This window comes from Heterodontus francisci, chromosome 2 (assembly GCF_036365525.1).
Source record: "Heterodontus francisci isolate sHetFra1 chromosome 2, sHetFra1.hap1, whole genome shotgun sequence".
Classification (NCBI taxonomy): Eukaryota; Metazoa; Chordata; class Chondrichthyes; order Heterodontiformes; family Heterodontidae; genus Heterodontus; species Heterodontus francisci.
The window spans coordinates 25608710-25633735 of record NC_090372.1 but is presented as its reverse complement, the minus strand read 5'-3'; the positions used below and the strand labels follow the sequence as shown (position 1 = coordinate 25633735).

At 41.6% G+C, this 25026-nt stretch overlaps 2 protein-coding genes across 11 annotated transcripts in view; one reads left to right on the top strand and one right to left on the bottom strand.

The window, feature by feature from the left end:
• Positions 1-526: 526 nt before the first annotated feature.
• mettl6 (methyltransferase 6, methylcytidine) lies at positions 527-19939 on the bottom strand. 10 transcript variants are annotated; one of them, XM_068055848.1, is made up of 6 exons: positions 19820-19939; positions 16856-17218; positions 13235-13369; positions 12296-12466; positions 11635-11776; positions 527-1357 (listed from the first exon to the last, which is right to left on the bottom strand). In XM_068055848.1, exons 1-6 carry the CDS (start codon positions 19913-19915, stop codon positions 1203-1205), a joined length of 1062 nt encoding a protein of 353 aa, XP_067911949.1. In that variant the 5' UTR covers positions 19916-19939; the 3' UTR covers positions 527-1202. The 10 variants fall into 10 exon arrangements, with proteins under 10 accessions (XP_067911949.1, XP_067911958.1, XP_067911994.1 ...); XM_068055857.1 differs by having other exon boundaries at positions 19836-19925; XM_068055893.1 differs by having other exon boundaries at positions 19804-19905.
• The window catches only part of eaf1 (ELL associated factor 1), a 24483-nt gene continuing 18857 nt past the window's right edge, over positions 19401-25026 (top strand). Inside the window, exons 1-2 of the mRNA XM_068055947.1 lie at positions 19401-19655; positions 23387-23481. Of these exons, the coding sequence (XP_067912048.1) occupies positions 19553-19655; positions 23387-23481 (198 nt within the window). The 5' untranslated portion in view covers positions 19401-19552. The remainder of the gene's footprint in view (positions 19656-23386; positions 23482-25026) is intronic.

Sequence of the window (25026 nt, the reverse complement as noted above, 5' to 3'; positions counted from 1 at the left end):
TGATTAAACCACCAACAGTGTGTGTTTGTAACCTAAAAGGCACATATGCACACATGTACAATGGAGCCTGTTATCCTGGCAAACGATAGGACATCATTTTTAAGTGGGTTGAAATATATTGGGTGGCACAGTGGCGCAGTGGTTAGCACTGCAGCCTCACAGCTCCAGGGACCCGGGTTCGATTCTGGGTACTGCCTGTGTGGAGTTTGCAAGTTCTCCCTGTGTCTGCGTGGGTTTTCTCCGGGTGCTCCGGTTTCCTCCCACAAGCCAAAAGACTTGCAGGTTGATAGGTAAATTGGCCATTATAAATTGTCACTAGTATAGGTAGGTGGTAGGGAAATATAGGGACAGGTGGGGATGTTTGGTAGGAATATGGGATTAGTGTAGGATTAGTATAAATGGGTGGTTGATGGTCGGCACAGACTCGGTGGGCCGAAGGGCCTGTTTCAGTGCGGTATCTCTAATCTAATCATCATACTGGTACAACACATTACAAACTGAAAAAAAAAAGCTTATAAACCAGTAATGGTTTAAATTCAAAATTTTACATAATTTACAAATACAGTACAGAAATATTTCAAAGATGCCTGATGCCTATTTAAAAATGTTACTTTATTAAAACAAAAGATAGCAAATGTCAGAAGAGTTTCTAAAACCTCTAATAGTGTACACTTTATAAAAGTGAAATAGATGAGGAAAGATGAAGAACTTCCTAAAATTCCAATCTGGCATCATGTTGCACAATAATTTTGTTTGCGTTTTTTTTTTTAAATCGCAAGCGTACGAGATCCTTCATTTTAACTCCTGTTCTCTCTGGTCTCCTTCGGCTGCGCTGGAAGTGTTGGCAAATAACCTTCTACTATTTTTCAAATTAGTGCTGCTCCGGGTTAGCTGCTAAGAAACCCATGAGAGCAGCCATGGAGTTCCTCTCGCTCTCAACTTTCCTTCACCTGTGTGGGGAGACACTGACACTCTGCTTTGCAACCCATACACAGGCAGCAGCACAACTGAGATCACCAATTCATTCCTGGCTCCTGCTGCAGACTTCCACGACACCATTCACAGCACAGCATTGGCACAGGGCTAGGGGTAGGTTACTCTGCCTGCTCTCTCAGAACACTATGCATTGCAAGGCGATCTAGAGGGTAATGTCAAAACAGTATATCTTATTTTAAGAAGAGCAGCAGTATCAGTTCAACGGATTAAATATATTCTGTTTCTCTTGACTTCTTAAACTTGCATTGAAGAAAAACTCTTGGAACACAGAGACCTTCTTTCTTATTAACAGTTTCACGGAACACATATTCATTGACCAGCACCTCATACCCAGCAGCCGTCAGGAGTTGTGCCACGTACTCTAGAGTGAAAATATAAAAAATGAACAAAGGTTTTTGAATGTGGACAGAAATGAACTTCCAGAGTGATGAGAATTTCTTACAGGCATTACGACCTAACTCCAGCATAGAATGATTTGTAATTCCTGAGATCATTGACATATCTATTATTGTATGCATCTCCCTATAATATATATTTGCTACATGTGACAGATGCATTTCAATTTAGCACAGAGATGATCGTCCAACCTACCAGAATGGTAGCCTCTTATCATCGGAAAGTTTAATTTCCAGTCAATCACAGCAAGGCCACCATTTTAGGAAACTGCCCTGCAATCACATGGTTTTTCTGATAGACTAGCCAGACCTCTTGTAATTTTTTTGAGAAAATTCACAACTTTATCTCAGTACAAATGGAAATGGAATATAGTTCAGAAAATATACTTCCTGATTAAGCCTCAAAACAACAACTCTTACTGGGGGTGAATGCACCCTGTGGTAATCTGTTTTAGTGTTGTTGGTTAAGGATAAAAATTGGCCAGGACACCAGTAAGAATTCACTCCCTCTTTTTTACCATAGGGTCTTTTACTTGCACCTGAGAGAGCAGATGGAGCTCCAGTTTAACATCTCAGCTGGCCAGATAGTCAGGGCTGCAGTGGTGGCATCACAACTAACTTCAACCATGCTGGGAAGAAGATCGTGATATCATGTAGAAGCCCTGCTACTGACTGCCATTTGTTGAAACCTGAGTGAGAGGGAGAGAGGTAGAGACAAGGGGGTGAGGGGGAAGAGTGGGGGGGGGGGGGGGGAAAGAGAGGGAAGTGGGGGGTGAGAGCATTAAAGGTCAGCTTAGCAACAAGATGAAAATAATGCTGTCAGCTATTGTGTTCAAGGTCAACCAAGGTTGCAGCAACAGAAATGTTGCTGAGGTATGCCAGACAGACAGATTATCGTCAGCGTGGATGAACATGTCCTGAAGTTTACTCAGAATTAAGCAAGGGATTACCATATAAGACAAAGTGCAGGTGCAGGAAAAGGAACAATCAGGAGAGAGAGAAGGAAAATATTCTCGCTTGTTAAGGAAAATTAGTGTACAAGTATTTCCTTTTAATAGGTGGTACAAGATGAATGCCTATCTATGTTCAATTGTGTTCTGCTTGCTTGTAAATTGCTTTTTATGCTGGAGTAAAGAATAATTGTAAAAGAACAAAGAATGACTGTTACTACTCAAGCAAGTTTTTCATAACATCCGAATTCATGGCTTTTTGAAAATTGGGCCGTATCAACAATGGACTATGCTGCAAGATGCAGGATAAAGAACACAGACGTGCGTGAGTAGTATTCAATTTGTTAAGGGAGTAAAGCAGATATTAAGTTGCAGGATGTATAAACATGACAGTGGCTGGGGAACTACTGTACTAGTCATACAGTCCTGAACCTCTATAGGCATATTGAAAGAGGAGATTATTGTAAGGGAGAGAATATTAGAGACTGATCACCTCCAACAAAGGCAGAGTCCAAGGAGAGTGCCAAACATAGAACACCTGCAAAAATAATAAAATTAGATAACTATGATAAAGGAGTGCTATTGTGGACAGTGTAGGCCAAAAGTTATGCCTAGCAGCATTGTAAGGACCTTTAAAGGAGAAAACATCAATGACCTTTATGGAGAACTTATAACGACATGCAATAATCATAATGTAAATTTAAAAAATCTAAAAATAAAACAGGCCAACCTGTGTGATGGCAATGGTGCAAATGGCAGATAACAAAAAAAAACCCTGGGTTGAACATTTGATGTGTAACAAAAGGGTTAGGAAAAAGAAAAACAAGTTGAAAAGCCCACAGCAAAAGTAGGGAAATAAAATGCTGTGAGAAAGAAATAGGATAAGTGGTTGAGCATGTTCTGTTTTTATTTTGAAAGGGAAATGTTTCCAAGAGTGTGTGAATGTTTCTTCGGCTCATGACCAAGGAATATCATAAAGTTTGGCACTTTGTATTCATGTCTCAATACAGGGATCTATATTTCTAAGATGCGTGATAGTGCCAATATAGTTGATTGAATAAGTTAATTTCAATTTAAGATTGTGCACCCAATTTGGGGAAATTTTTGAATTACATTGTTAAGTTAAAGATGTCAGTGTAGATTTACTTTGACTAAAATTTACTTATCCAACTCTAAAAAGCACCAAATAGCTTGTTTTACAAAAGATGAGCTTCAACCTTGCAGTTACATTTGCTATGGTATCTGGTAGAAAATCAATTTGAATTCTTTAATCCAATTAAAACAAAATGTTTTGGAGTTTTAAAAAATGCTACTGCTTTATGCAGTTTAAATTAAAGATGCGTGGTCTTATTTGAACATTTACAGAGCACTGTATCTGCCGATGACACAAAGATAAGAGATGACAAAAGCAGCGTAGATGGAAGCATAAAATTACAAACAGATATTAATAGATTAAGCGAATGGGCAAAATGTGGCAAATGGATTTCAATGTAGACAAATGTGAGGTCATTCACATTGGACCTAAAGGATAGAACAGAGTACTTTCCAAATGTTGAAAAGCAAGAAACAGTGGATGTCCAAAGAGACCTGGGGGGTCCATGTATACAGATCGTTAATAATGTGACTAATCAATTGGCCAAAGGAACAGCAATAAAAGGGGTTCCCTAGGAACCACTTACCTCACAACCACCGGCATTCAGTGCGAGAGAGTCCGGTCATAACTGATTTGAAAACCTATCAGGATACTGATCCCAATGTGGTAATGGAAAAAGAAGTTATATACCACAGGATCTGTGCCCTCCTTCACACTGAGTAAGTACTCACTTGTCCTATCTGAAAAAGTTTTGCACCGCAAGGATGGTCCCAACTTGATGTGGACCACTCCTCTGTCTCAGAAAAAAATGCTTCTGGAGATACATCAAATTGGGGGACATGCCTCCATTTCTCAGGTTATGGATATGTTACACAGTTGTTATTCGCGGCCAATATGTGCCAGGATATTCAGCATCACCTAGCCTTGTGTCTCATTTGTGCTTAAATGAATCCGGCCTCAGCCAAGCTAACAGTTTCAAAAGGTACCTCCCACCTGTATAACGGTTCATGGGAAACATTGCAGATTGATTATGCAGGCCCATTACGCACAACAAAAGCAGGGGAGGGGGGGAGGGGGTTGTTATCAGTTTATCATTGTTGTTATTGATATGTTTATCCGGCAGATCTGACCTTTCCCAGCCTATAAAAACGATGTGGCTACCACAGCTAAGATTTTGCGGCAGCGCATTTTTAATCAGATGGGGTTTTCTGATAAAAGAGAGGAAGTGATAATGGCTTACATTTTACAGCAAAAGTGATGCAACACCTGTTCCCCCTAGTTGTTGTGGAACAACATTTCCACAATTCCTACCACCTGCAGTCTAATGGGAGAGTGGACACTTTAATCTAAAGACAGGACTAAAGAAAACTGTCATATATGGAATCAATGATCTGATTGAGACCAACTACTGATTGGGTTACTGCTTTGCCAGGTGTTTTGATGGCCATCCATGTCACACCAGTGAGCTCTACGGGTCATGGCCCGTTTGCATCAGTTGGCCTGTCATGAGTTCAAACTGCACATCCAATAGGGGTCCCACTCTCAACTGTGACAAGCAGGCACATGAGCAGCTTCTCCAGAAATTTCTAGAGTCTAATCTGCTCCTTGCAGTGGAGAAGATGGGTGCTACCCTCTTAACGTCACTGAGGATACTCACCATATTTGTTGTATCACCCACTTAAATTGGTGATCCAAGTGATGCTAAACAAAAAGCGTATTTTTGGTGGATGTGGGTCCTGGGAGACTTACTGGGAAGCTTCATATGAAATCGTGAACAGGCACAGAAAATAATCAAAAAAGCTAATGGAATGCTGGCCAGAACATCTCTACAGGACTAGAATACAAGGGAGTAGAAGTTATGCCACAGCTATACGAAGCCCTATTTAGACCACACCTGAAGTAGCGTGATCAGTTCCATGCATCACATCTTAGGAGCAAGTGTAACGTAGATTTACCAGAAGGATACCTGGACTCCAAGAGTTAAAATTATGAGGTGAGAATACACTAAATGGGTAGTATTTCCTGAAATTTAGAAGGTTAAGCAGTGATTTGATTGAAGTTTTCAAGATATTAAGGGGAACAGATAGAATAAAGAGAAATTATATCAGCTATTTGGAAAGTTTAGGATTGAGGTCGCAGTCTAAAAATTAGAGCTAGACCATTCAGGAGTGAAATTAGGAAACACTCTTACATGCAAAGGGTAGCAGAAGTTTAGAACACTCTTCTGCAAAAGGCATCTGACATCAGGTTAATTGTTAATTTTAAATCTGAGATTGATAGATTTTTGGTCAACTAAAGGTATGGGATAAAAGTAGGTATATGGAGTTAGGTCAGAGATCAGCATAATCTCATTGAAAAGCAGAACAGGCTCAAGGAGCTAAATAGCCAACTCCTGTTCCTATGTAAGCCTGAAGCCTGCTATTGTGATTGACTCCTCCGCAAACCCCTAAGATTTTGACAAGTAAGAAGTAATCAGAAGTTGTAAATTTGTTTGAGAGAAGGAGCATTAAATTAGTCTATGATGGAATTAAGGAAAACGATTCAGTCCCTTTTCGACCATCACACGCTGCAGGAATTCTTTTGTTTTCAATCAATGTCTCTTCAAAAAAAAAATTATGTAAATGCTTGGGAGCACACAAGCTGTGGGAAGCTTCACCCTCCTTTTTCATTTTGTCTATGTGTGAAAGATATTGTTTCAGTGAAAACAAATGTTTTCTTCAGTTATATTCAAAAATTTTTGTCACTTGGAAAGACCTCAAGAAAAGGAAAGATGACCAAATTTACTGGAAGCACGTTATTCTATTTTATCTGTTCTGTATTATGTTCAGTTAATAAAACATTGGTATGAATTAAATTGGAATTATTGAAATAACACGTACTCCCAGTAAATTTGGTCATCTTTCCTTTTCTTGAGGTCTTTCCAAATGACTAAGAATTTTGAATATAACTAAAGAAAACATTAAAATAAAAGCAAAATATTGCAAATGCTAGAAATCTGAAATAAAAACAAGAAATGCTGGAAATACTCAGCAAGTCTGGCAGCATCTGTGGAGAGAAAAGCAGAATTAACGTTTCAGGTTGGTGGCCTTTCATCGGAACTGGCAAAGGTTAGAAATGTAATAGGTTTTAAGCAAGTAAAGCGGGGTAGGGGTGGAGGGGAGGGGGGGGGGGAAAGAGAACAAAAGGGAAGGTGTATGATAGGACAGAGGGCTGGAGAGATTATCTGACAAGGTGGTCATGGGGCAAAGGCAAAAAGAGTGTGCTATGGTGTGGTGAAAGACAAAGCATTAGTGCAGAGAAAGGGTTAATGACAGAATAATGAACAGCCCTAGCCAAAAGCACAAAGATGAAAAACCCAGTTTAAGGCAGGCACATGGTTAAAAAAAGATAAAATAATAAGAAAGGGCCAGTCATGCTCTGAAATTCCATTAATATTCATTATAGGCCCACCGACTCTCACAGCTACCTCGAATAAACTTCCTCACACCCTGCTTCCTGTAAGGACTCCACTCCATTCTCCCAATTTCTTCATCTCCATGCATCTGTTGATGATGCAGCCTTCCACAACAGCGCTTTTGATATGTCTATATGCTATCGAGCAGTAAGATAACGATCTGAAGTAAGGTATTTGGATTGCCCTACAGAATTGTTTCACAGATGGCTTACAGTTCTGAGGAAGGGTCACTGACTTGAAACATTGGCTCTGCTTCTCTCTCCACAGATGCTGCCAGACCTGCTGGGTGTTTCCAGCATTTCTTGTTTTTGTTTCACATTTCCAGCATCTGCCATATTTTGCTTTCATTTTTGTGACTTAAAGTTATGCTGGTGCTGCTAATGATTTCTGCTGTTTTTAACTGATCTTTAATTCGTGAGAATGGATAAAAATTTGGTAACATTTTTGTGCCCTTGTGGCTCATGTTTAGAGAATTCAAAGTAAAGAAGCAGCTAAAATTTAATTCTGAATTTAATTGCATCAGAAAATTGTGCAAATCTTAAAGCTACAAAGATGGTGGGGTGGGGGTAGGAAAATAAAATGGCATTTGTTCTTTCTCAATTGGGAAAGTTTTCTTAAATTTACGTGAAGTGACACAATGGCGCCTGAATTTTTCACTCCATCTTCTTAGAAACTTAGTTCATGTAATCTCAAAAGTTATCTCTTGGAGACCAGGAATCATTCTGGTAAACCTAGTGTCATGCAGGCCCCCACCTGCCAAGGATGAGGCATATTAATTTCGCCACATGGACATTAAATTTCAAATTGTTGCTGGGAAGAAGAAGGCCTGTTACAAGGACTGCCAGACCTTGGCTGGAAAGAGACATTTACATACTAACAGACATTGAAGGCCAGGGAGCGCATTCCATTCCCTGCTAAGATGATACAATACACAGAGCCAAGACGTGGTCAGACCAGTTAGTCACATGACGAACCTGCTTAGCAATCTGGGGCTTTCTGAATTGTACAGTTTGAACTGAGAGCCTGCAGAAAGCAGAATTCTCCTGGACTGAAGACCACCTCCTGTCTGTCTGCTCCCATCTCTTTCTCTCAAGCCTCTGAATCCACTGAAGTCACACGAACCCCAAGAGAGAAAAGTCTCCTGCAGCGAACAAGATTTAAGAAGAATACTGGGCCCCAATGAAAAGCAAGATCTACCTACAATCAGTCCACAGTGAGCTCGAAGAACCATAACAACAACTCTTCAGATATTGCCTCAAACTTTTCCACTTTATTTTTCTTCTGCTCTTTTCTGTCTCTATTTGCATGTGTGTATCTGGTATGCATGCTAGCGTGGGGTGCGCTGTGTATCCATGGGCATTAACCGAATTAGAATTTAAGCTTAGTAAATTTCAACTTTCCTTCTTTAAACCTAAGAAAGCCAGTTTGTGCTGGTTTCTTTGCCATATAATTGGAAAACGGTGAACAAGGATTCACCGAGGGGGAGCTAAAAACATGATGTGTTTAAAATTAAACCCTGTTACAGTAAGACCAGGTGAAGGCTGAAAGGCAACCCTAGACCTCTTTCTCACCTAGCAACAGTGGAGGAATTGAGAAAGGTGGTGGTGAGGTAGAGCTGGGTGTCATCAGCTTTCATGTGAAAACTTAAGTGTTTTTGGAGAATATCGCCAAAGGGTGACATATGGATGAGAAATAGGAGGGGGCCAAGAATAGATCCTTGACGACACCAAAGGTCATGGCGTGGGAGTGGGAAGAGAAGGAGTTGCAAGTGATTCTCTGGCTACGATTAGTTAGATGAGAATGGAACAAGGCAAGTGCAGTCCCACACAGCTTGATGACATTGGAGAGGCATTGGGAGAAGGATGGTGTGGTCAAAAGTGTCAAAGACTGCAGACAGGTTGAGAAGAATGAGGAGGGATTGTTTACCTTTGTCACAGTCAGGTAGGATGTCATTTGCGACTTTGATAAGAGTCGTTTCAACTCTGAGAAGAGGGACGGACTAATATAGCCTACAAAAGCAAGAGAAGGTACTGTGTGACAACTACAGTTGCTTTTATGATTGTTGTATTAACGAGATGCGCCATACCGGATCCACTGAAGACACATGAACCCCAAGAGAGAAAAGTCTCCTACAGCGAACAAGGTTTAAGAAGAATACTGGGCCCCAATGAAAAGCAAGATCTACCTACAATCAGTCTACAGTGAGCTCAAAGAACCGTAACAACTCTTCTGATATTGCCTCAAACTTTTCCACTTTATTTTTCTTCTGCTCTTTTCTGTCTCTATTTGCACGTGTGTATCGCGTATGCAGGCTAGCGTGGGGCTTCCCTGCCTTCAATGTCTGTTAGTATGTAAATGTTTTTATGTCTGTCTTCAACTGAAAAGAACCCAAATCGGTGATACTGCAGTTACACCATCATAATGTGACCCCACTCCAAGTGAAGCTGCCCTTGGCGAATGAGGGGATTCAAGCAATCTCACACTGTCTATCACCTTTATCACTTAGTGTGAAATCCATAAACTACAGAAAAAGAACCTCGCAAAAACATCGCAAGTGCATGCTACAAGATAATGTTATTACGGTGCTTCTATATTTTTAAAGTTTTTTTTTTTGAGGACTCGTATTCTAAAATTATGGACATTTCTTTATTTCGGGAAAACTGAAAAGGATTCCATGGATGTTTTTTCCACTGGGGTCAATGAAAGGACATTGAGAGGACTTGGTTTGTAAACAACCCTTACTGGAAGTCGCCTGTCTTCAGATAAATACCCAGCAGGGGCTTTTTGACTCAGAGATGTTTACAGTGAAGTGATAGGTCAAGATTTATAGGGGTCAGGAGGCCTGACTCTTGAGATATTGTTTTTGGTTTCGCTTTGGACAGTGTGCTGGAGTGTAAACTGTTTTGAAGGCAGTTGGAGAGAACCAGCCAAGAGAGCAGTCACCATCAGCATCCTCTTCCATCTCTTTGAAAAGCCTGCCAGCTTTTCCATCTCTGAGAACTTCCAGAGAATCAAATGTAAGAAATAGAGAAACTAATGCTGCATTCCTCCTGAAAGACCTGCTAGAAACCCGCTGCTGTATTTCTCCCGAAAAACCTGTCAAACTGATCTTCAATATCGCCTGAAAAGAAACGTTCTAGAAAGATCCCAGTGACAGCCATCTATGCATATTTGGGACGCCAAACCTAAAAGGGACAGCTGACATCTTTCCATATTTTCTCTTTTTTCTTCAAGAATTAGCATGTATTTGGCCAAAGTATTCTTTTTTTGTCTTTTTTTTGTAACAGAGCTCGAAAGAAAAAAATCTCTATTTTCGGTGTGTGTGAGTGTGAGAAAGAGAGAGAGAGAGAGAGAGAGAGAGAGAGAGAGAGATGCCAAGGTAAAAGGGAACGTTCATATTTCACTGTGTGTTAATGTTTTGCTTCGTTACTGGTTAAGCCTGGGTTTATAATAAACTGATAATTTTGTTATTTATTAAAGAAACCTGGTTGGTGTATTTTATTCTGGGATAGAAATAAAGTTTATGATTGACCGTATCGGTAACTGGGTCAATATTTAAATATATGTTGTGACCTATGGAGAAATGGAACTAGAAGAAACAGTGCACTCCCCTTGCCTCAATCCTAACAATAATAAGCAAATACAACAAGCAATCAAGAAACTAGGAAATCATGAATGGTGGGAGGTGGCCATTTGTATGGAATTATACCCGTGGAATAGCTTATTTCAGATGGGATTTGTCATAGCATAAGTGAAAGCACTAATAATTCAGATCATTGCGTTATACTGTTTAAGGAGGTCATTAAGAGATTATAGAAAATATAAAGGAACAGTAAAGAGAGAGCAAGGTCACAGAGAAGAAGCCAGGATCATTAATGTAAAGAAGGGCATAAATACTTTGTTAACAGGTAGCTCACCAAGAAAAAATAACTAAGGCATGTTGACACACAAGCTTGGGTGGGAGTGGGGGAAGAGAGAGAGAGCGAGAGAGAGTGAGTGAGTGTGTCTGAGAGTTAAAGCTCGGCCTAGCAACAAGAGGAAATTAGTGCTGCCAGCTGCTGCGTTCAATGTTGACCAAGGTTGCAGCAACAGAAAAGGTGCTGAGGCACATCAGATTATCAGTGCTAATAAGTACTCAAGTTTACTCAGAATTAAGGGATGACCATATAAGGAAATATGAAGTAAAATGAAGAATCAAGAGTGAGAATTAGCTTTCTAAAGAAAAACAGCGTTGAACTATAAGTATTTTCTTTTTATAGGTGATAGTAGATGAATGCTTGCATACGTTCAATTGTGCTCTAATTGTTCTGCTCGTAAATTGATTTTATGCTGAAGTAAAGAATTGTAAATTATAAATAATATTGTAAGAGAAACAAGAATGATTGTAACCACTCACTGACCTTGTTACTAGCCAAGCAAATTTTTAATAACACCATCCTGCAATACCTGCTGCAAGTATGTCTGGTGACAATAGATCAAGCTGGATGTAATGCTTGGGACTAAATAGCATGCCAAGGCTCACTGTCCAGGTTCCCAGATGAAGAGCCGCCTATACCAGAGGCCTGCTGGTACTTGAATGACATTACCCACAGTTAGAGTTACAACTTAAATAAGAAAAACTGTTCAAGAAATGTCCAAGTACAGCTTCACATGAGCACGTATTTTGTAAGTAAGTACTGTACTACTTACAGCTATTGTAACCAGTTTCTTGAAAGCAAAATAAATGTTTTAAATAACAAATCTCACCATCAGAAAAGAAGAAGGACCTTGTTCCATCTTGCCGAACATAAAAATTTGGTCCAAGTTTATGGCCAGTTTTAAATCGGAGCATGGTGTGATCATATAGTCCGTAATCTCTAAATAAGATGCATCCACCAGGTTTCAAAACCTGTCAGACACACAAGAATCAATGTCACAGTTAGTAGGTCTTTCACAATGTTGCACTGCCAAATGAGCAAAGTGGGCCTACAGGAGTAATTCTCCTGTATTAGTTTAGTGGGTCACATTCTCAGTGAATTAACAAAAGGTAGCATAACAAACCCATAAGATACAGACTGCTTAAACCTTTATAAGTAAAACTATAGAAACAAAGCGCTCAATTGTCTTTTCTAATTTTAATTTTTATCCATCTACAGGAAAAGATAACTTTTGCTATATCTTAACAGTAGTGCTCCCCTATGGGGTTCTTCAACGTCCAATTAACAAAAAATACCACAGATATCATGTTGAATTGTGTTTAAATTATAAAATGTACAACCAAGAAAAAGTAACATAACCAGTTCAATAGATACATAATTTAATTTCAAATTCACCACTTTGACAGAAAATGATTGCCAAATCCTTTTGAATGTTCCCAATTTACGCCACTATGAACACAATGGCAGCTTGCATACCATTAAATACTAACTTTATAGATATTTTCTAAGGCCAGCTGCATCTTGTCAGGATGAATGGCAGAGAGTACGAAAATCAGTGTTACAACATCCACAGAGTCCGTTGGCACATTGTCCAGCAAATTGTCTTTTGTCAGGTCACATTGAAAGGCCTTACATCGTTCAGCTTTATACAAGCGGTTTTGCTTTAAAAAAGAAACAAACATAAGAGTGGACAAGAAGGAATCTGTTCAAGATGCTCCCATCAATAGCACTCTGTCAGATACAATTAAAAAATAATTACAATTATTCTTTACAATTAAACTATGATTAGTTTTAACATGTTATTTTTAAGCTGTTTCCATTGATGTCTAAAACAGCTGATGGATTATGAGGAATTTGAAGAAGTTGCTAAGCTTGGCAATGCAAGTATTTGATATCACTAAATAGTAACCGTGCATGTTCTGGTTCATTGCTGTTTGTGGGACCTTGCTGTGTGCAAACTGGCTGCCATGTTTCCTTCATTATAACAGTAACTGCTTTTTAAAAGTACTTCATTGGCTGTAAAGAGCTTTTGGACATCCTGACGTCATGAAAGGTGCTATATAAATGCAAGTTGTTTGTTTTCCTTTTTATCTTTCAAGGTTGTTACAAGCACATTTATCTGCCACCTGGTCTGGCCTACATGTGACTCCAGACCCACAGCAATGTGGTTGACTCTTAACTGCCCTCTGAAATGACCTAGCAGGCCCCTCAGTTCAAGGGTAATTAGGGATGGGCAATAAATGCTGGCCTCACCAGCGATGCCCACATCCCACATTCAGAATCTGGCTGTATCATCTGTTTTCTGTGCAAATGGTGTTTACTACTAAGAGTATCTCTACTGTAATATCTCCCACCTTGAAAAACATCAGCACAAAAGGTGTAAAGAAAAACAAAAAAAATGAACAAAAACAATTAATTGCTGCGTATACCTTCACAAATTCTACAGCTCTGGGAGAGAAGTCACAAGCATAAATGAAGACATTCAGATCGTCCTCTAAAAGAGGGAATAAACAGTTCCCAACTCCACAGCCAGCTTCCAAGACAACCAACTTTTGATTCTCAAACTGCAAGGAGACAAAAACAAACAATAATAAGAAAAAATTGTATTTTTATAGCTCCTTTAATGTAGTAAATTGATCCATGGTGGTTCACATAAGAAATAGTGGACATTCCAACAGTAGTGGAAGACATAACCAGGAGCCTGGTTGAAAAGACAGGTTAGGGAAAACAGGCAGAATGGTGAAGGGGCTTCGTAAAGAAATTCCAGACAGTAAAGCCGAAGGGTCCATTGCTGACGGATGAGCTGCAAGGGGAGATGCACTGGAGACCAAAACCAAAAGACACAAGATGGGATACAAGGTTGGAAGGAAGGGCGGGGCATGGCTGAGAAGGCATTTTAAAAGTAATTTTGAATTCAGTGCGTTGGGTACAGGGAGCTTGTGGTGGTCAGCAAGGACAGGGATGACGAGCAAGTGGAACTCAGTGCAGGACAGGAAATGGGCAATGGAATTGTGAATGAGTTGTGCTTTGTTAGGATGGAGCACTAAGGAGTCAAGTCTTTCAGTCACAAAAACATGGACAAGGTTTTCAGTGGCAGTAGGGGCAGAGGGAGGTAATGCTCTAGAAGTTGAAGTAAGCAGAATTGGTGAATACTGTACGAAGCCTGAAGTTTAACGAAGTGGTAGAGCAGTGAGCTTGTGCACCTTTGCAGACAGTGAGTGGTTGGGAGGGTGATAGAGTTGCAGCCGAGGGTGTGTTTGTAACAGAAGCCCCATAAGGAGGATTAATTTTTCCCTAATGTACAAATATAGCGTCACTTATGGCACAGGAGGCCCTTCAGCCCATTGAGTCCATGCCAGCTTTCCACCGAGCTATCCAGTCAGTCCCACTCTCTGCTCGATCCCCACAGCCCTGCAAGTCTTCCTTCAAGTGACCATCCAACTTTCTCAAAGTCATTGATGGTCTCCACTTCCACCACCCTGGTGGGTAGCGAATTCCAGGTCATTACCATGGCTACATAAAACAAATTCTCATATTCCCCCTGCATCTCTTGCCCAAAACTTTCAATCTGTGTTCCCTAGTCCTTGTACCATTTGTTAATGGGAACAGTTTTTCCTTGTCTAACTTATCTTTGTCTGTCATAATTTTGTCCAATTCTATTAAATCTCCCCTCAATCTCCTTTGTTTGAAGGAGAACAAATCCAGCTTTTCCAACCTAACCTTGAAACTAAAAGCCTCCATTCCTGCAACCATTCTGGCAAATTTCCTTGGAACCATTCTGGTAAATCAATTGGAGAAAATACAGGCTCATTTACTCATAATTACTTGGTAGGCACTCTGGTACAAGATGCTGATGGAATTAATCGTGGTAGAGAGGTAAAGTTGGGAGTTGTAGCATATATATTGAAAATGACCCATGCCTGTGGATCACGTCTCTGGATGCAGTATAAACAAGGAAAAGGCGGTGGGAGGCAAGAATGGGACCTCAGAACATGGGGATGACTATGGGCAGGGGTGAGGCGAGAAGGCAGAAGGCATGAGAGAGGAAGCACTAGAGGGTCTGACATCCTTGAAAGTGGATAAATCACCAGGGCCAGATGAACTGCATCCCAGGTTGTTAAAGGAAGCCAGGGAGGAAATAGCAGATGTGTTGAGGATCATCTTCAAATCCTCGCTAGATACAGGAGAGGTACCAGATGATTGGAGGTCTGTGAACGTTGTACCATTGTTTAAAAAGGGTGCGAAGGATAGGCCAAATAATTATAGGGCAGTCAGTCTGACCTTGGTGGTGGGTAAATTGTTAGAATCCATTCTGAGGGACAGGATAAACTGCCACTTAGAAAGGCACGGATTAATCAGGGATAGTCAGCGTGGATTTGTTAAGGGACGGTCATGTCTTACTAATTTAATTGAGTTTTTTGAGAAAGTAACAAGAAGGATTGATAAGGGTAGTGCAGTGGATGTGGTCTACATGGATTTTAGTCAGGCATATGACAAGGTCCCGCATGGCAGACTGGTCAGTAAAATGAAAGCCCATGGAATACAGGGGAATGTGGCAGGTTGGATCCAAAATTGGCTCAGGGCCAGGAAACAAAGGGTAGTCGTCGACGGATATTGTTGTGAATGGAAAGTTGTTTCTAGTGGTGTTCCACAGGGCTCAGTGTTGGGTCCCTTGCTGTTTGTGGCATATATTAATGATTTGGACTTAAATGTGAGAGGCATGATTGGGAAATGTGCTGATGACACAAAAATTGGCTGTGTAGTTGATAGTGAAGAGGATAGCCATCGACTCCAGAAAGATATCAATGGTTTGGTTGAGCAGGCGGAAAAGTGGCAAATGGAATTCAATCCAGAAAATTGTGAGGTAATGCATTTGGGGAGGGCAAATAAAGCGAGGGAATACACAATAAATGGGAGGATATTGAGAGGGGTAGAAGAAGTGAGACACCTTAGAGTGAATGACCACAGGTCCCTGAAGGTGGCAGGACAGGTAGGTAGAGTGAAGAAGGCATATGGAATGCTTTCCTTTATTGGCTGAGGTATAGAATTCAAAAGCAAGGATGTAATGCCAGAACTGTATAAAATGCTGGTTAGGCCACAGTTGGGGTATTGCATGCAGTTCTGGTCACATTACAGAAAGGACATAATTACTCTGGAGCGAGTAGAGGAGATTTACAAGAATGTTGCCAGGGCTCGAAAATTGCAGCTATGAGGAAAGATTGCATAAGCTAGGGTTGTTTTTCTTAGAACAGAGGAGGTGGGAGGGTGACTTAATAGAAGTGTACAAAATTATGAGGGGCCTAGATAGACAGGAAGGACCGGTTTCCCCTAGCGGAAAGGTCAATTATCAGGGGGCACAGATTTAAGGTGATTGGTAGAAAGATTAGAGGGGACATGAGGAAAAACCTTTTCAACCAGAGGGTGGTGGGTGTCTGGAATTCACTGCTAGGAACTTTGGTGGAGGCAGAAACCCTCAATTCTATTAAAAGGTACGTGAAGTGCCACAACTGGCAAGGCTATGGACCAGGTGCTGGAAGGTGGGATTAGATTGGGTGGCTACTTTTTCTTTCGGCCAGCACAAACACGACGGGCTGAATGGTCTCCTTCTGTGCCATAATTTTTCTATGGTTCTAAGAAGTCATTGCTGGAGATGAGCTGGCTACAATGGGACAGACAGGAATGGTACCAAGTGGGAACAGCTTCTTGGAGGTGATAAAAGTGAGATATATGGAATGACTGGCCAGATTTACATCCTAAGTTTTTTTTAAAAACCATTGTGTTCTCTGCAGGTTTTCACTGGACTTGCCCATTGCTGAAATAGCAGCTAGGTAACTCACCATGAGTCTGGGTTTTCTTTATTCAAGATCAGTCTTGGAGTCTTTTAAGATGTATCTAGACAGATACATGAATGGGCAGGAAGAAAAGAGATACAGAACCTTAGAAAATAGGCGACATGTTTAGAGAGAGGATCTGGATCGGCGCAGGCTTGGAGGGCCGAAGGGCCTGTTCCTGTGCTGTAATTATCTTTGTTCTTTGTTCTTATCACTTACTTCTCTACATGCTTTCAGTTCTTCAAACTCCCTGGTTGTCCAATGTCTATCTTTGAAGAAGTTGGTGCTGTTCCTTTTGTAAAATAAATCCCAATTCTTTTGTGCATCTCTTTCGAGCTTCTGTTGTTTAAAATCCGACACTAAACTCTGGTCTTTTATGAGCTTTTCTGCTTCTTCAGGGGTTAGGATCCTTCCCCTGTCCCCTCTGACTTGAAAAGGCGCTTCTGATCTGGAGGGTGTTACAGTTATTACCTTATTACTTAAAGTGCAACTGTTTACCCCTTCTGTTCGGTATGTTTGAGTAGCATAACAATCATTTGCTTCCATATTATCTTCCATTATGTTTGCAATATCCCAGATGGCCTTAATGCAAGAGAAAAACAAGCTTCAGATTGCAGTTTAAAACTCAAAACAGTATAATGTAATCAAAGGATTCCTCTATGCAGGTTAGCACTGCATTTAAGGACAACATAGTAGATTTTTTTTTAAGTTGGTGAATATATAAAATGAAATCTTTGTGGTGCAAATGCTGTACATCGTTTTACCACGGGCATCTCAGAGTGTTTATCATTTTATCGGACAAGTTTGTATCTCAGAAAGAGCCAGTTGTCGCTCGAAATGACGGAGCCAGTTATCAGTCCACGTATCACAAGCATGTCAGTTATCAGCATGTGTACCTCAAGAGAGTGCCAGTTATCAGTCCCTATAGATAGGTGTACATCTGAGAGCGCCAGTTACCAGATCGTGCATCACTGAGAGCGCTAGTTACTAGTCCATGCATAGAATCATAGATTGATTACAGCACAAAAGGAGGCTATTCAGCCCATCATGTCCATGCTGTCTCTCTGCACAAGCAACTCAACTGTACCCACTCCTCCACCCTTTCCCCATAACCCTGCAAATTTTCTCTCATCAGGTCTTTATTCTTTGTGAAAGCTACAATTGAATCTGCCTCTGTCACTCTCAGGCAGTGCTTTCCAGATCCCAACCACTCACAGCATTAAAAAAAGTTTTTCCTTGTGTCACCTTTGGTTGTTTTGATCACCTTAAATGGTTATCCTCTGGTTCTCAACCCTTCCACCAATGGGAACAGTTTCCCCCTATCTACTCTGTCTGGAACCCTTGTGGTTTTGAACACCTCCATTAAATTTCCTCTCAACATTCTTTTCTCTAAGAAGAGCAACCTCAGCTTCTCCAATCTCTCCACATAACTGAAGTCTGTCATCCCTGGAAATCATTCTCGTAAATCTTTTCTGCGCTCTCACTAAAGACTTCTTCACATCCTTCCCAAAACGTCGTGCCCAGAGTTGGACACAATATTCCAGTTGAGGCCACACCAGTGTTTTATAAAAGGCTCACCATAACTTCCTTACTTTTGTACTCTATGCCTTTATTTATAAAGTCCAGGATCCCTTAACCACTTTCTCAAACTGCTCTGCCACTTTCTATGATTGTGCACACATATCCCCAGGCCTCTCTGTTCCTTCAAAATTATACCCTTTATTTGATATTGTCACTCCTTGCTCTTCCTATCAAAATGCATCACTTCATACTTCCCTGCATTAAATATTATCCATGTGTCCACCTATTCCATCAACCCATGTCCTCTTGAAATCTATCACTATTCATTCCACAATACTAAGTTTTGTATCATTTGCAAATTTTTAAATTGTGCCTTGTACATCCAAGTCTAGGTCATAAATATATATCAAGAAAAGCAGTGGTCCTAGTACCGACCCCTGGGGAACCCCACTGTTTACCCTCCTCCAGTCCAAAAAACACTGCTCTCTGTTTCCTGTCACTCAGCCAACTTCATACCTACACAGTAACTGTTCCTTTTATTCCATGGACTTCAACTTTGCTGTCAAGTCTATTCTGTGGCACTTTATCAAACGCCTTTTGGAAGTCCACGTACACCTCAGTAACTCTCTCTGTTACCAGTTCTGATGAAGGGTCACTGACCCGAAACGTTAACTCGGTTTCCCTCTCCACAGATGCGGCCAAACCTGTAGAGTAGTTCCAGCATTTCTTGTTTTTATTTATGGCTCCTTCTTTGTTCTGCCAGAAACGTACTAATCAAGAAAATTCTCCTGAACAGACTTCAGAGACTCTTGTCCCTTTCTGCCTTTTACACTATTATCCCCAGTTTATATTAAAGTCCCCCATTATTACCATTCTATATCTAATTTCCCCGTATCTCGTAAAACATCAATTTGTACTTCAGAATGGGTCAGTTACCATCTACCGGGCGGCTGGGCCTCGAGCCGTTTTACTATTTAAAGGCCCTGTACAAATGCAGATCGTTGTTGTTATCACACGCTACCTGAACGACTCACTCGCGCCGCGACAACAGACATCGAAAGAAAACACGACAAAATCCGTCCGCAGAAAAACAAAACAAAACAACCATAAAAATTAAAACCCCGAGCCGGAACATTCCTTACTTAACATTTGCCCCACCTCCCGAGGAAAAAAAAAACCAAGGAACTGTCCGCGTGCGCGCCCGAGGCTGCGCGCTCAAGCTCGAGTCGGCAACGGATATGCGCGTACCCGCCAGCTCCGAGGCTGGGCTCGCGCGCGGCATGTTTACGGTTTGAATTTAACCGCTGCCGCGCGCTCGGTCGGTCGCGTTTTTGTTTCACGAAAAACATCTCGCAGGAAAATCAACCGCTTGGTTGATGATTGAAGTGTTCGGCGATGAATGGCACCGCGCAGCCGGCGCTGGGCAAGGAAGAGCACGTGCTGAAACTGGGCGAGAGCTTCGAGAAACGGCCGAAGAGCTCGTTCCACACCATCCGCTGTGAGTGGAGGGGGAGATTGGAGAGCAGTCTGCGGCCTAGGAGCCTGAGGCTCTGCGACGCCTGGGCCTAGGCTGGAGCCGCATCCACCACCATGATATGGGAGGGAAGGGGAGGGGGTGGGTGGTAGAGAAGAAAGAGCTTCAGTACTAAAAGTAAAGCGAACCAAGCGGCGTTGAGACCCTTGGTGATGATGGTTGGCCCAGCCCGAATGGTGGGCCTGATAGTTGCCCCGTGACCGTTGAAGTGCTGCCCATCCCATCGCCTTCCTTCCGTTGCCCCGGTTACGCGCGAGACTCCCCCGCCCGGGAACACGTTGGGAGCGTTGCCTCCTCCCACTCCTAGTAGCCCACAAGGTGGCCGTAAGATAGTGTTCAAAGGGTTAAATTATGAGCCCCCCGGGTATATACATGGCTTGTATCCCTTTGAGTTTAGACGGTTGAGACATGATCGAAGGTCGGACTTGCACTTATAGAATAAAAACAGAAAGTGCTGGAAATACTCAGCAGGTCCTGCAGCATCTGTGGAGAGAGAAACAGAGTTAACATTTCAGGTCTGTGCCCTTTCACCAGAAATGGCAGAGGTTAGAAAATAGGTTTTAAGCAAGTGAAGAAAGAGGCTGTTTGTTGGGAAGAGAACAAAAGAGAAGATCTGTGACAAAAACAAGAAATGCTGGATTCACTCAGCAGGTCTGGCAGCATCTGTGGAAAGAGAAGCAGAGTTAACGTTTCGGGTCAGTGACCCTTCTTCGGAACTGGAAGATCTGTGATTGGGCAGGAGAGATTAAATAACAAAGCTGTCCTGGGGCAAAGGCAAAGAATGTGTTAATGCTTGTGGTGAAAGACAAAGCATTAGTCCATAGAATCATAGAAAGTTTAAGGCACAGAAAGAGGCCACTTGACCATCGTGTCTGTGCTGGACGAAAAATGATCCACCTATTCTAATCCCACCTTCCAGCATTTGATCTGTAGCCCTGCAGATTATGGCAGTTGAGGTTCCTATCCAGACTCCTTTTGAATGAATTGAGGGTTTCTGCCTCAACTACCCTTTCAGGCAGTGAGTTCCAGATCCTCACCACCCTCTGAGTGAAAACGTTTTTCCTCATCTCCCCTCTAATTTTTCTACCAATTACTTTAAATCTATGCCCCCTTGTCACTGACCCTTCACCTCCACTCTCTCCAGACCCCTCAAAATGTTGTACATTTCAATCAGATCTCCCCTCAGTCTTCTCTGTTCCAAGGAGCACAACCCAGCCTATCCAATCTTTCCTCATAGCTGCATTTTCCAGTCCAGAGAGAGTATTAATGGCAGAATAATGAGCAGCTCTGTTCACATGAAAAAACAGGCACATAGTTTTAAAAAAAATAAAAATATAAAAAAAGCCAGTCATGCTCTGAAATTGTTGAACTCAAGCTTGAGTCCGTGAGGCTGTAGAGTGCTTAATCGAAAGATCAGGTGCTGTGCCTCGAGCTTGCGTTGATGTCCACTGGAATACTGCAGCAGGCCAAGGACAGAAATGTGCACTTGAGAGCAGTGGGTGGGTGTGGGGGTGGCGGTGGTGTTGAAATGGCAAGCAGCTGGAAGCTCAGGTCATGCTTTTGGACTGAGCGGAGGTGTTCTGCAAAGCGGTCACCCAATCTGCATTTGGTCTCCCCAATGTAGAGACGACCGCATTGTGAGCAGTGAATATAGTATTCTAAATTGAAGGAAGTACAAGTAAATCGCTGCTTCACCTGGAAGGAGTGTTTGGGGCCTTGGATGGTGAGGAGAGAGGTGTTAAAAGGACAAGTATTACACCTCTTGCGATTATATGGGAAGGTGTCGGGGGTGATGGAGGAGTGGACCAGGGTGTCGCGGAGGGAACAATTCCTTCGGAATGCAGACAGGAGGGGAAGGGAAGATGTGTTTGGCACTTGTATAGTGTTTTCACTGCCTTGGGATGCCCCAAAGCAGCCGATAAGTGTTGGAAACATGGCAGTCAATTTTGCACACTGCAAGGTCCCACGAATCACAACGTAATAATGTCCAGATCATCTACTTTTTTGTGATGTCAGTTGAGGGATAGATATTGAGCGAACTCCCTGCTCTTCAGAAATAATGCCGGGGACCTTCCACATCCACCTGAGAAGGCAGACGGGGCCACAGTTTCAAGTCTCATCTGAAAGACAGCATCTCTGACCATGCAGCACTCCCTCGGTACTGCACTGCAGTGTTAGTCCAGATGTTGTGCTCAAGTCTCTAGTGGATTGAACCCATAACCTTCTGATGCAGAAGCATGAGTGTAACGACTGAACCAAGGCTGATGTGTTGTTTTGATTGATGTATTTAAAATGAATAAGGGACTTGATAGGGTAGATACAAGGGGGCGCAATCTTAAAATTAGTGGTAGGACATTTTGGAGTGAAATAAGGAAGTACATTTTCATTAAAAGGGTTGTGGAAATCTGGAACACTGTTTCCCCAAAAAGTATGAATTGAAATTTTCAAGACAAGGATTGATAGATTTTTTTGTTGGATGGGGGTATCTAGGGATATGGAACATAGGTAGGTAAATGGAGTTGAGATACAGATCAGCCATGATCTTTTAGAATGGTATCGTAGGCTCAAGGGGCTGAATGGTCTCCTCCTGCTTTATGTATGCACTGTTCTAAATATCTGCACCCCGAGTAGAGGAACCTTGCAGTAGCTCTCCCTCATGACTGGGACCATTCTCGTGATCTTAATTACAGGGAGTGTTCTGGAGTGGTTATATTTCAGAGTGATCTGTCAGTGCCTTCCACCTCACTGAAAACAAACCACAGTGCAGTCTGGATTTGTGGTTTGCAGTGGAGTTGTTTTGGGATGCCTAGCTTATTTTGCCTATTTTCTCCCTTCCTCTCCTATCCTGAGACATTCACTACTTGTTGAACTATAACTCCAAAGGTATTGTGCATCCTCTAGATCCTAAGTCAACCAGAGTTCTTCCCAATTGCTGTCCAATGACCCTTGATAAACAAATGTATGTTTGTGCAGAATGTTGGGCAAGGACAGGGCAGGGCTAGGTATGTTTGCGATACTATCCTGGTCAAATCACTCATGGATGCTCACTGCCCATATTCAGGCACAAAGAAGTAGGAAGAGTACAAATGTTACAAAAACACAGTTCAGGGATGGTCGATCAAAGCTTATTTCCCTAGTATTCTAACTGTCCCTTCATTTCATCCAACTGCTCTGACCAAAATTATTCCACCCCAAGTGTGCCTTGTTCTGCCAATCCCTCCTGACTGATTACTCCATACGAACATAATCATGTGAGTAAGTAGCAGAGTTCCTCTGCACGACATGTTGTCACAACTGACTGCATTTGTAATTATAATTTCCTGAAAATGGGTTTATTCCCATGAAACTCCACATCCTTAACTCACCTTGAAGACTTGAAGTGATTCAATAGTTGATGGATCCTTAAACTGTCCCAACTGTTTAATGCAAGGATATACAAAAGTACTAGTTTGAGATTTTCATCATTTTAGTTGCACCAGTTGCAATATTTTCTATAGAAGTTTAAACAGAAGTACAATCAAATTGGTTCAGGCAAGTGTTTACACCAGTTTTTCTGAAAAGAAATAGTAGCACAAAATAAGCAACCAGCTATAAAACAAGTGACGTGATTTTATTGGATAAATGCAGCCATATTTGATCCGGTAAAATGTCCATGCCTTTTTTCGTATCTGATCTGTGCATCTCTTTTCCTTCAGATGATTTTAAACCAGCATCCATCGATACCTCTTGTGAGGGTGAGCTACAGGTTGGCAAAGGTGACCAAGTCACCATAACTTTGCCACACATCCCAGTAAGTTTGCAATGTTCTCATACAATTTTTGTTCTTGTCAAATCAAAACTGTTTCCATATCAACTATGGTTTGTTCAGCAAAACCAATGTATCAGAACTTGAATAGCTCTCCGACAATCCCTCCAGCGCCTAATCCTCCCTGCTGCCATTTGTCTATACACACTTTAGGATGCTACATAAATAACTGCTAAATTCAGCATACTCAGCATCAAAAAGGATATTGTCAAGTGAGGTGTCCAAGGCAACGTTCATTTTAGTCCTAATGTATTAAATATCCTCTGAAAATAAAATTTCCCAAATTACAGGGGAAGAAATGAATGTGGAAGTGTGCTGGATTCTTGCTTTGGCTAATTAATTCAGTAGAATCCCTTTACTACCTGAAGTTGTAATGAGGCTTCCTCTAGAATTTTTTGATAGGTTATTTGGATGAAATTTGCCTCCCAAGTGGATGTCATAAAATATCCAGAGGTGTTTTTTATGGAGGAGGTGGATGCCGACCAGGAAAACAGAAATTTATGAAAGGTGAACAAAGTATGTTTGGCACTATGCTTTGGAATTGCCTCCCTAACCCTCTGCATCTCTCCTTTTAAGATCTTCCTTAAAACCCATCTTTTTGACCAAGGTATGGGTCACCCCTCCTAATACCTCCTGTGAAACATCTTGGGATATTTTCCATATTAAAAATGCTGTATAAATGCAAATACAAAGAAATGTGCAGGCTGGAGACAGTTACAGAGATAATGAGGGGAAAAGCCATGGAAGTATTTGTAAGTAAGGATGTGGATTTTGGACAACAAGGAGCCGATGGAGACTGGCAATAACAGGGTGATGAGAAAGCAGGACAGGATGTGGGCGCCAGAGTCCTAAACAGGTTGAAGTTGTGAAGAGTGAAGCTTGGTAGGTCAGTGAAGAGGTTTCTGGAGAACCTACTGATAGATGTCTCAACAGTGGTGGATAGGTAAAGCAGAAACAGACGATATCGATGGAGGTGGAATAATGTGGTCAGAGTGATCAGATGAATGGTTTAAAGCTTAGTTCTGGCCCAAAAAGGACACAAAGTTTCAGCCTGCTTTTAACTGCCAAGGAGCACAATGGAACCAACCAGTAAAAGTATGTGAATTTTTGATGAGAGCCAACTAGGATGCCTTTGTTTGTGTGATCTTCAGTTGCGGAGGTTCTGACATTGGACAAGCAATCTGACAGCAGTGACATGGGCATGAAGTCATGGATAGTGGTGAAGAGGGAGAGCTGACATTCACAGAATGTATGTGGAAACTGATCTCTTGCCCATGGATGATGCCACGAGATACTCTGGAGGCGATTGTGTTGTGTAGGAAGGAAAGAAAGAAAGACTCGCATTTATATTGTGCTTTTCATGGCTTCGGGACATCTCAAAGAGCTTTACAGCCAATTAAGTAGTTTTTGAAGTATGGTCGCTGTTACAATGTAAGAAATTGCCAGTTTGCACACAGCAAGGATCCACAAACAGCAATGTGATCATGACCAGATAACTTGTTTATAGGTGTTGCTTGAGGGATAAATATT